This window comes from Mandrillus leucophaeus, unplaced genomic scaffold, assembly GCF_000951045.1.
Source record: "Mandrillus leucophaeus isolate KB7577 unplaced genomic scaffold, Mleu.le_1.0 Scaffold466, whole genome shotgun sequence".
NCBI classification, from domain to species: Eukaryota; Metazoa; Chordata; class Mammalia; order Primates; family Cercopithecidae; genus Mandrillus; species Mandrillus leucophaeus.
The window spans coordinates 797915-808678 of NW_012104987.1; the positions used below are offsets into that span (position 1 = coordinate 797915).

General features: G+C 40.6%; 1 protein-coding gene across 1 annotated transcript in view; it reads right to left on the bottom strand.

Annotated features, from left to right (window-relative positions):
* FMN2 (formin 2) overlaps positions 1-10764 on the bottom strand; it is a gene marked incomplete at its 5' end in the record, with an annotated part of 438038 nt that overhangs the window by 300595 nt on the left and 126679 nt on the right. The window contains one exon of the mRNA XM_011995030.1: positions 3-821. Within this exon, the coding sequence (XP_011850420.1) occupies positions 3-821 (819 nt within the window). The remainder of the gene's footprint in view (positions 1-2; positions 822-10764) is intronic.

The following is a 10764-nucleotide window of genomic DNA, read 5'->3' on the forward strand; positions in this document are numbered from 1 at the left end:
GGGGGCGGAGGGGGTATGCCCGCTCCGGGTAGAGGGGGCGGAGGAGGTATGCCCACTCCAGGAAGAGGAGGGGGAGGCGGTGGCAGCATTTCTGTACCCGGCAGAGGAGGAGGTGGGGGAATGGCTGTACTGGGCAGAGTAGGCACTGTCATGCCAGGGAGAGGGGGAGGTGGGGGAGGCACCATGCCCAGGCCAGGCATGGAGCTGGAGGACTCTGTGCAAGGCAGAGGTGGTGGAGATGGGATGTTACAGCTGTTTTTAAAGGCGGAGGAAACAGAGTGTTCATGGCTGGTTTCAAACTCGGTAGAAAGAGAAGAATGGGGCGGCTGTGACCCAGGCTGTCCTTGACCAGCAGACCACAGAAGGGATGGAGGTGGTGGAGGCTGTGAGATGCTCTGTGTGGGCTGATGGCTGTCGAGCTGGACTGATATTCGCCTTGGAGACACAATCAAAGAAATCTCTGAACAGAACTTTGTCTGAGGTCCACTTTCAGCCCCAGGCGGGCATGGAGGATGCCCCAGCGCACCCACAGGAGGCAGTGTCAGTACCCCGCCCTCTTCTGTCGGGGAAGTCTGTATGGATTTCGCCTCTAAAATCCTTTGATGCCGTCCTTCCTTTTCTTCTAACCTGAGAGCTTCGAGACAGACATCGCCTGAGGCTGTCACTCCATTCCCAAGCCCTGGACGACCACTGGCCACCTCTGTGTCCAGGGCAGGATACTGCCTCTCTAGTTCAGCTATTTTGGTTCTCAGATCCTCAATAGTCTGTTCCAGCTGCTGAATTACATTGGCCTGTCCCTCAGACTTCATGTCAACAACTTCCTGAAGGGCAACAAGGACAGACATAGTTAAGTATGAAATAAGGAAAAATTCAAGTATCAAAAAAGTAAGCAAAATTATATCTGTTTGTTGTCATACTTCCAGAAAGACCCCGTGACAGAAAGATGGTATTAATATTTCTATGTGTCCCCTGGCTTGCACCCTGAGATTTCAAAGTGGTTAACACACATGACTTACCACAGAATCCTAAGTCCGTATCTGTCTCATTTTCAAATGATGTCATTGAGGACAAATAGACCACTGAGAATAGGGAAGAAAGTTCTGAGTGATAAACCAGTTTATTTCTAAGACAGCCTTCTTTCCAGCCTAGGAACATTTGTTTCTAGGCTGTCCCCTAAAAACATTTTAAAGGTAATCCTGAAATTTAAAGGCAGCCACTGCTTTTTAAAAGTGATCACTGAATGAGTATTCAATACGAATATATAAAATATTTTTGATATCCATATGGGCAAGGTAAGTGCCTTACCAGCATGTGCCATACCATTTATATCACGTTTACTAGGACTTTAATATTTTACCTAGGGTATTTCAGGAAGTGATAACTGACAGTTCTCCACAATTTATAAAGATGGCTGATGGCCAGACATGGTGGCTCACGCCTGTAATTCCAGCACTTCATGAGGCTGAGGTGGGAGGATCACTTGAGATCAGGAGTTCAAGACCAGCCTGAGCAACATAGCAAGACTGCATATCTACTAAAAATTAAAAAAAAAAAAAAAAAAGTAGCTGAGCACAGTGTCACATGTCTGTAGTCACAGTTACTTGGGAGGCTGAGACGGAAGGACAGTTTGAGCCCTGGAGTTCGAGGTTGCAGCAATCTATGATCACATGCCACTGCAGTGCACTCCCGCCTGGGAAACAGAGTGAGACCCTGTCTCAAAAAAAAAAAAAAAAGGTCCTGATCTCAACTGACCAACATATGGGGGCACTCTGACATCTAAGTGGTGTCTTCCTTTCCTAAAACTTACAATCAACCAGGAACCCTTCAAGAAAAAAAAAAAAAAATGTTTTGAGTAGAAAGAAGGGCATTGCCTTCTTAAGGGTAAATTTAAATGAATAACAGATGAAAAGGGAGGAAGAAGGAATTGATAAAGAGAAAGGAACACAAACAAAAATAGGAAGACAAGCCCCAGCCTTGTGGAAACTGCAGTGTCAGACAACTGCTCATACAGATGGGGATTGGCTCACTCAAGGCTGGAATGAAAGGGAAAGAGAGGATGAGAGACTTCTTGTGTTGAGAACTATTTCTTCAGAGTGTTCCAGGGTTTCCTGCAACACTGCAGAGTGTTCCAGAGTGTTCCAGATGATCCCCATTGGGCGTGGTAAAGAGCCATAGGTCCACATGCAAATGCTTCTTACCCACCTGGGAGGCTGACACTTATGCTCTAAGACTTGATTTTTACATATTGTGGAAGAATAATTAACAGGTAATATAAAGATAATATTAAGTATAAAACTAAACTCTTACCTTACTTGCTAAGGTTAAACTCTGGATCCAAGAAATACCTCCACAAAGTGAAAAGCAAACATCTTTATTAAATCTAAACAGACATCCAACCCATTTGCAGTGGAAAAAATGCAGACGGACAAGACAGAAAAGGGTATTTACTACAAATGAGGCGTTTGTGGGTGCTATGATAGATGTGATAAAAATCTTTAGAGCAACTTTTCTCCCCCCATCTCCATGAAGGAAACGTAAACTTTTTTCTTTTTTTTTTGCAACGGAGTTTCGCTCTTTTCGCCAGGCTGGAGTGCAATAGAGCGATCTCAGCTCACTGCAACCTCTGCCTCGCAGATTCATGCAATTCTCCTGCCTCAGCCTCCTGAGTAGCTGGGACTACAGGCATGTGCCACCACGGCCGGCTAATTTTTGTATTTTCAGCAGAGACAGGGTTTCACCATGTTGGCCAGACTGGTCTCAAACTCCTGACCTCAGGTGATCCACCCACCTCGGCCTCCCAAAGTGCTGGGATTATGGGTGTGAGCCACCGCACATGGCCTGGAAATATAAACTTAATAGTCCTTCCTTTTTTCCACAATGGAGTCTTGCTACATTGCCCAGGCTGGCCTCCAACTCCTGGGTTTAAGCGACCCTCCCAGCTCAGCAACCCAAGTAGCTAGGACTACAGGCACACACCACTGCACCCTCCTAAATTTAGCAGTCTTATTCCTAACCTCTGTTACTTCTTCCTTGGAAACTATATCTTTTGCTACAACATTGAACTTGCTGAAGGTCAATCGTGATGTTTGCTGACAGCTGAAGACAACCAGTAATTTAGAGACACAACACCTACAAGTGGTTGATTTCCTTAATTTTCTATTGATAAAAAAAAGAAGTAGCCCTTACTATGAAAGGAAACTGAAAAATACTGACTTTTCAACTAATAAAGGAATGTAACACACTTCAAATAGGCAAGATTTTTGAGAATTTATATGCTATTCAGGCATATATACCTGCACATGTACACCCCTTAAAAGCTCATTATTTTTCACCAATGTCTACACAAAAGACTAAGGTATTTGTAATGCATAGTTTGGGAAAAACTATATTGCCGTGTAGTTTTTAAGTAGCCCATAGTGAAAAAAAAAACCTTTTTTTATTATTTAATTCTTATCTTAAGTCCCAGGATACATGTGCAGGACATGCATGTTTGTTCCATAGGTAAACATGGGCCATGGTGGTTTGCTGTACCCATCAACCTATCACCTATGCATTATTCCCAGCATGCATTAGCTACTTATCCTGATGCTCTCCCTCCCCTTACTCCTCCTAACAGGCCCCTCTGTGCCTTGTTCCCCACCTGTGTCTATGGGTTCTCACTATTCAGCTCCCACTTTTAAGTGAAAACATGCAGTGTTTGATTTTCTATTCGTGTGTGAGTTTGCTGAGGATAACGGCTTCCAGCTCCATTCATGTCACTGCAAAGGACATGATCTCATTCCTTTTTGTGTCTGCATAGTATTCCATGGTGTATACGTACCACATTTTTCCTTATCCAGTCTATCACTGATGGGCAACTGGGTTGACTCCATGTCTTTGCTATTATGACTAGTGCTGCAATGAACACATGTGTGAATGTATCTTTATAATAGAATGATGTATATCCCTTTGGGTATATATCCAGTAATGGGGTTGCTGGGTCAAATGCTATTTCTGGTTCTAGATCTAGGAATCACCACACTGTCTTCCACAATAGAACATAACCATTTTTAACATCCTGTATGGCCACTATACTTAATTCCACTCTCCAATTGTATGATGCTAGTAAGTACAAGAAGAAACCAGAAGCCAAAAAGCCAGCACCCAAATTTATCTTAACCAGGAGTACAATTAGTCAGTATTTCTGACTGGATTAGTAAAATGCACAGATCATTTTCGTTTTTCCAGCATACTCTTAAAGGTGACCTTTAATCATTGAAAAGTATTTCTTGAGTTATGCTGGTACATAACTATGGTTTTCTTTTTCCCATGAATGATGATTATATAAAAAGTTAGTTGATAAATAGCATGTAAGAAGTAGATTCTGGAAGAGTTTTCCAAAACTCGGTTTGTAAATGTTATTGCCTAGGTCAGCTCTTTTCATCATAAATTTGAATATAATGAAAATAGCATAAAATTAAAGGATATTATTATATAAACACACACACACACAGAGGAAAAAGTGATTCTGATCAGGCACAGTGGTCATGCCTGTAATCCTAGCACTTTCCGAGGCTGAAGTGGGAGGATCACTTGAAGCCAGGAGTTCGAGAGCAGCCTGGGCAACATAACAAGACTTCATCTCTACAAAATGAAAAAAAAAAAAAAAATAGCCAGGTGTGTTGGTGTGTGCCTGTAGTCCTAGCTACTTGGGAGGCTGAGGCTGGAGGAGCACTTGAGCCCGGAAGTCCAGCCTGGGAGACAGAGTGAGACTCTGCCTCTAAAAATATAAAAAATAACAATAGTAATAAAAAGAAAATGATCTTAATAATGGCCTAGCACAGTAACAATTATCACACCTCTTTCTACATGGATTTCTGCCCCACATCACAGGCCAGCTAGTTCCACGTGGCACCCAAGTTAGTGGTAGCAGAGGTCATAATACTAGTGACTGTGAAGATTCCTGGGATTTTTTTTTTAACCTTTCTAATTTACATAGCCAGTCAAAAATGTAACTGCATGATTACACATGATACCCAGTACCAGAAAAAGATCTCTTAAGGAGAATCCACTTAAGTTTTCTTTTGGTTACTTTGGATTGGCCCTCCCAATCTCCATCCTCCCCTTCCCGTTTACAGAAATAGGAAGGAAAACTACATTTACAGACTCCCTTGCAGCTAGATTCATCCAATTAGATGCAGCCACACAAAGATTAAGAAAGTCGAATGAGGTAAGGATCATATTCCTGTGTCTGGTCTGCTCTGTTAGCAGTTAAGGTCTGAAAACAAAGCTTCCCTCCGACAACGTTCAAATGTCCACTCTACAAATTGCAAAGGTGGCCTCAAAAGTTTTAACTCCCCTGATAATCCAGTTGTATTTGATTTCTTTGAAAAGTGTCACCTTAGACATAGATGCTTCAGACCTTCCAAACTTCCCATAAAACACCTGATTTTACAGTAAACACTCTGCTTCATGCACCTAGCATAGTTTCTGGTTCCTGCAAAAGGTCTGACTTGATATACCCACGTTCCAATACTTCAGAATAAATTATGAAAAAAATTCACTTTTTTTCCTTAAAAACAAAATTAAAAATTAAGCAAGGGTGTCATTTTAATTCAAAACAATTTTTATCATAATGGAAAAATACACAAATTCTTAAAATTAAAACTATTTTCAGTGCTAATTTTTTAACAAAAATATATGGTGTCATGATAAATGACATCGTATCACCTTTTATGAAAAGATGGTCCTTTTTTATAGTATTTGAGAACCTCATTAATTTCCCCAAAAGCCTCTGACAATCCTAATATGCAAATTCATTTTTTAAACACATCTATCACATCATCATTCTTACTGTATTAACTAACTCTGCGAGGTGCTTCTAATCAATTACAGTTCATGTGATTCAAGTTTTCCACCATCACCTTCTCTGACTTCAAGAAACCCTCCAACTTCTGCATTAACAAGTTCACTTTATGCTGTATTTGTATCATATGGTTTAAAACACCCAAAAATCATTGATAAACTGATCCTGCCAAACTAAAGCATGGTGGATAATACCAGATGGTCTGTGTCAAAAGGAGAGGGTTTGGGGTTGGATCTAATTTTATAAATGATCGATTTATTAGCGTGTATTGTTCTGTTATGTATTTTATTTATTTTTTTAAACAAAGTGATAATTGAGGGTACTTAGATAATAAAAAGTTGAGAAAATAAAGAATTGATATACCCCATAAGCTTCAAAGGTTTTCAAATGTAAGATACAATAAGAACCAGAGCTAACAAATGACAGAGGAAGTAGTGATAAGAGGACAAAATTCCAAATCTGAATCTTTAATAAATACAGCAATGCTAGCCTTGTGATGCCAGGAAAATGGAAGAGTCAAAAAATTCATAAAGCTGATAATCAACAGACTGCAAAGATGAAGGACTAAAATTTTTATAAACAGAACTTTTTTGTACAAATCATTTTTAAAGAAGAGAACATGGACAAAGAGTTGGGGGGCAACAAACTATCTGCTTCTTACATTATTCCCACTGTAGGGAGAACAAAAAACCAACTTGCTAGAATCTTCATTCTCCCTATGACCTATCCTTACCTGCACCCTAAAATCCCGGCCAGCCCTGTATTAATGTTACAATCCCCCTTTTCTAATCCACACAAGCAGAGCAACTAAGTGCATCTCAACCCTTAACTGACTAGCCTGTAAAACAAGGCCGGCCATCCACTACTACAGAGTAGGCAAATGTACGTAGGATTTTTGGCTCTGTAGCTAAGAGTCTTCAAAGAATCTTATCTGGCCTTCCTTATCCAGGGCTATCAGTCAAGGGCTGGCTGGCTCTCAGAGAGTACCAATTCAGAAAGTCAGCTCAGATATTTCCTGTAGAGCGCTCTACAGAAAGCTGCATTGCTTGTCAGAAGTAAGAGCTGATTTCTAATATAGGTTATTTTCTTTCAAGGATTTACAAATAAATTTACATGGCAGATATTAGTAATTATCGGAAAGAAAAGGCCATACATTTTCTTGCCATTTAAGCAAAAACCCTACTCTCAGGACCCACACAAAGTGGAATGAAGCTCCGCAGGGCCCACCCTCCCACACAGCCTAGATTTAATCTCGAAGAGACTGCCAGGCGCTCTGTGGTCCGTGGAAAGCCCTCAAGTTAGGAGCCTGTTCCTCTGTGTCCAGGGCCTGGAACTTAATCTTGTCTCTTCAAGGTGCAGCTAGATAGAGCCTATCAGATTCTCAAAGGACTTGACAATGAAAAGATGCACTTTTCATTATCTTTAGCCTTCTCCAGTTTTCAGAAAGACTCTCAGCATTTCCAGTGATTGTGCAACACTTTACCGAAGGCTAATGGCTTTTTCTATCAAAAAATGTAAATAAATGTTGTTGTAAAAAAGAAAAAGAAAAAAGTAACCTTGGCAATTCTGTACAGAACCTATATAATGGGTGCATCCTTATAAATGGAGGAAGGTTAAATCTATTTTTAGGCAATACAATTAGTAATAGGCTTTATAGATTACCAATTTTGAGATTATTTGTACTTTAAAATACTGTTTCAAAACCCTAAATCATAAGTGGTAGAGTCTGCCATCTACGTTGGCTCAATAATTACATGCAGTAAGTCAGCCAAAATTCCTCCATTCCTGTATAATCTTATATGTGGGTGGTGATGGTTAGCTCTTATAAATTGTTTGAACACTTGCATATCACAAAATACAAGTTTCCATTAAAAAATAAAATGTTCACCAAAAATATTTTTCCAAACAGAAGATTATCTGATTCCCAGAAAAAGAAAACATTACTGTAACATTAACGTTACAACTGTCAAAAAAGAAGCCAAGATACACTCAAGCAAAGCTTGTGCTGAAAAGTTAATTTGCTCATCTTTGAAACTTTATTATGTTTATTATGTAAGCAGGATACTTTTAAAGCCTAGAATTTAAAAGCTGCTTATTGGTAAGTTAACACTGCAATAATTTATTTTATAAATTTTAACATGAGATATATAATTAATTTTCAACCATAGTTAGATTTTTCAAATTCTGCTAAATTCTAAAGCAACATTACTGGCAAGTTAGGATACCTCTAGACATCTGTAAAATAGGAATTCTATTCTTCACAGAAGCATATAAATTCTCTATTTGTCATGTTCTTTTTTGTTTGTTTTTTGAGACAGAGTCTCACTCTGTCACCCAGGCTGGAGTCCAATGGTGCGGTCTCGGCTCATTGCAACCTCTGCCTCCTAGGTTCAAGAGATTCTCCCTCATCAGCCTCCCGAGTAGCTGGGACTATGGGCACGAGCCACCATGCCTGGCTAATTTTTGTATTTTTAGTAGAGACGGGATTTCACTATGTTGGCCAGGCTGGTCTCAAACTTCTGACCTCGTGATACGCCCACCTTGGCCTCCCAAAGTGCTGGGATTACAGGCGTGAGCCACCACGCCAGGCTGTCATGTTCTAAATTCAGAAACATCCTAGTTTTGGAACAAACCAATGGCATTCCAGTTTATAATATGTTAACATCTGCTACACATGATCCCACAGGGAAAGAAATCAAGGTGTTATGTAGATACGATTTTGCAGAAAACTGAAATACAAGCAATTTTAAGTTTGAAAGGGAAACTTCAAGAAAGAATATAAGAGCAGATGGTAAACGGTAAATAACTTGCCTAGGGCTTCTTATAAAAGAACATTTTATGGGAATGAGCCTCACACAGGGAGCTGGGATGGCATCTCTAAAATCCTTATTATAAAATACATGATGAATTATGGAAATTGTAGTATTTCTGAACTGGAATGGACATGGCAAATCTCTTTCCATTCCTTCACTGATGAATGAGAAATGTGATATGGAAGGGAGAGGCATACGTTAGAAAGCATAATTGGCTGTATTACTTTTAACATCTCTTTAGCATAGTAGCTGATACCATGGGAAGGTTAAAGTCATGATCTTTGGTGAACAAACACAGTGGAAGCAATAAACATTTAGGGAAGCAAGCCAGGAAAAATGGGAGATAAACAGCAAAAAGAACAAGTCTTTTTGGTTCCTGCTCACATATTGAGAATTTTCTTTCTACTTATTTGAGCTAGAGTTGCAGGAGGTGCTGGGTCATACGTTAAAACAATCTGTTCCTTAATTGTCTCAAGTAATGCAAGGAAGAAAAGCACTATTTTATCACAGCTTCGCTTTGCTTGAACGATCTATGGATGGAAAGTGCAGCTCAGTTTTTCACCTCCTAATCACCTCCCTTGCATTAACACCCAACTATTCTCAAATTGGTTTTGTTTTTGTTTTTGTTTTTAAAGAAAAATCCTCCTGGCCAAGCACGGTGGCTCACGCATGTAATCCCAGCACTTTGGGAGGCAGAGGTGGGCGGAGCACCTGAGGTCAGGAATTTGAGACCAGCCTGGCCAACATGGTGAAACCCTGTCTCTACTAATAATACAAAAACTAGCCAGGCGTGGTGGTGCACGCCTGTAATCCCAGCTACTCTGGAGGCTGACGCAGAACTGATTGAACCCAGGAGGTAGAGGTTGCACTGAGCCAAGATCATGCCACTGCACTCCAGCCTGGGCAACAGAGTGAGACTCTGTCTCCAAAAAAGAAAAAAGAAAAAAAAAAAAGAAAGAAAAAGATAAATCTCCCTAAAGAATAAAGCCCAGAGAAAATCAAACAGAGTGGATTTGGACTATTACCTGGAGTGGTAGAGCTGCCTTTTGGCCCTGCCACTCTAATGGAATTAATCTCGGCACTCTCATCGTTTCCTTATTGCCAAATACTATAGATTTAACCCTGTCCTTTATAAAGAATCCGATACTAGTAATCATTCCTTCCCCCTTAGAACTCTTTTCTTCTGGTTTCTATAATTTTACACTGCTCCTCTTCATTTCTTTCTCTGTTTCCTCCCTGGGATTTTTTGGGGGGTGGAGTAGATACTTTGTACTTAGCCTACTATCCCCTCTATATATACTGGGAGAGTTCATCAATTTTTACATCTTCAATCTCTCATCTTGATAGTTATTATCGCAAGTTTTTCTCTCTCATCAATACTTCACTTCCATATTGGGACTGCTTAGCTAATACTGCTATTTGATTATGCTACCCTGTTCCTTAAAGTGCATCTGAGGGTATAGGAAAAAACCTAACCATAATGCTTTCCCTATTCTCTCACTCAACAATGAAAACAGAGGACTTCTGTGACCTGTATCATTGAAATGTGTAAAAATTTCATCCCTCCAGCAGCCAATCAATTCTATTATAAACACCAGATGGGTGTCCTCTAATTCAAATCAATTCTAACACTATCTACCTGGAGGTAGCATCAGGTCACACAGGTTGAGGGCTCAGTCCTCAAAACTGCCCCCACTTCATATGCAAGTCACAGGTCCAGGCCTCTGAAACTTCTGACTGACTGCCTATAAAACCAGCATCCCCCCACCCACCACCCCTCCTCAGGTTCAATGTGTTAGAGCAGCTCACAGAACTCAGGGAAACACATACTTTTACTGACTTACTAGAAGGGATGTTACAAAGGATGCAGATGACAAGATGGATGGGGAGGGGCTTGGGAAAAGGGGTGCAGCATGCTCCAGGAAAATCATGTGTTCATCAGCTCTCTGGAAGCTCTCCAAACCCCATCCGTTTTGGGGGTTTTAATGGAGGTTTCATGATGTAGGTGCGATTGATTAAATCACTGGGCACTGGTGACCAACTTAACCTTCAGCCCCTCCCAGTTCCCGAGGCTGGGGCGTGGGGCAGAAAGTCCCAACCCTCTTA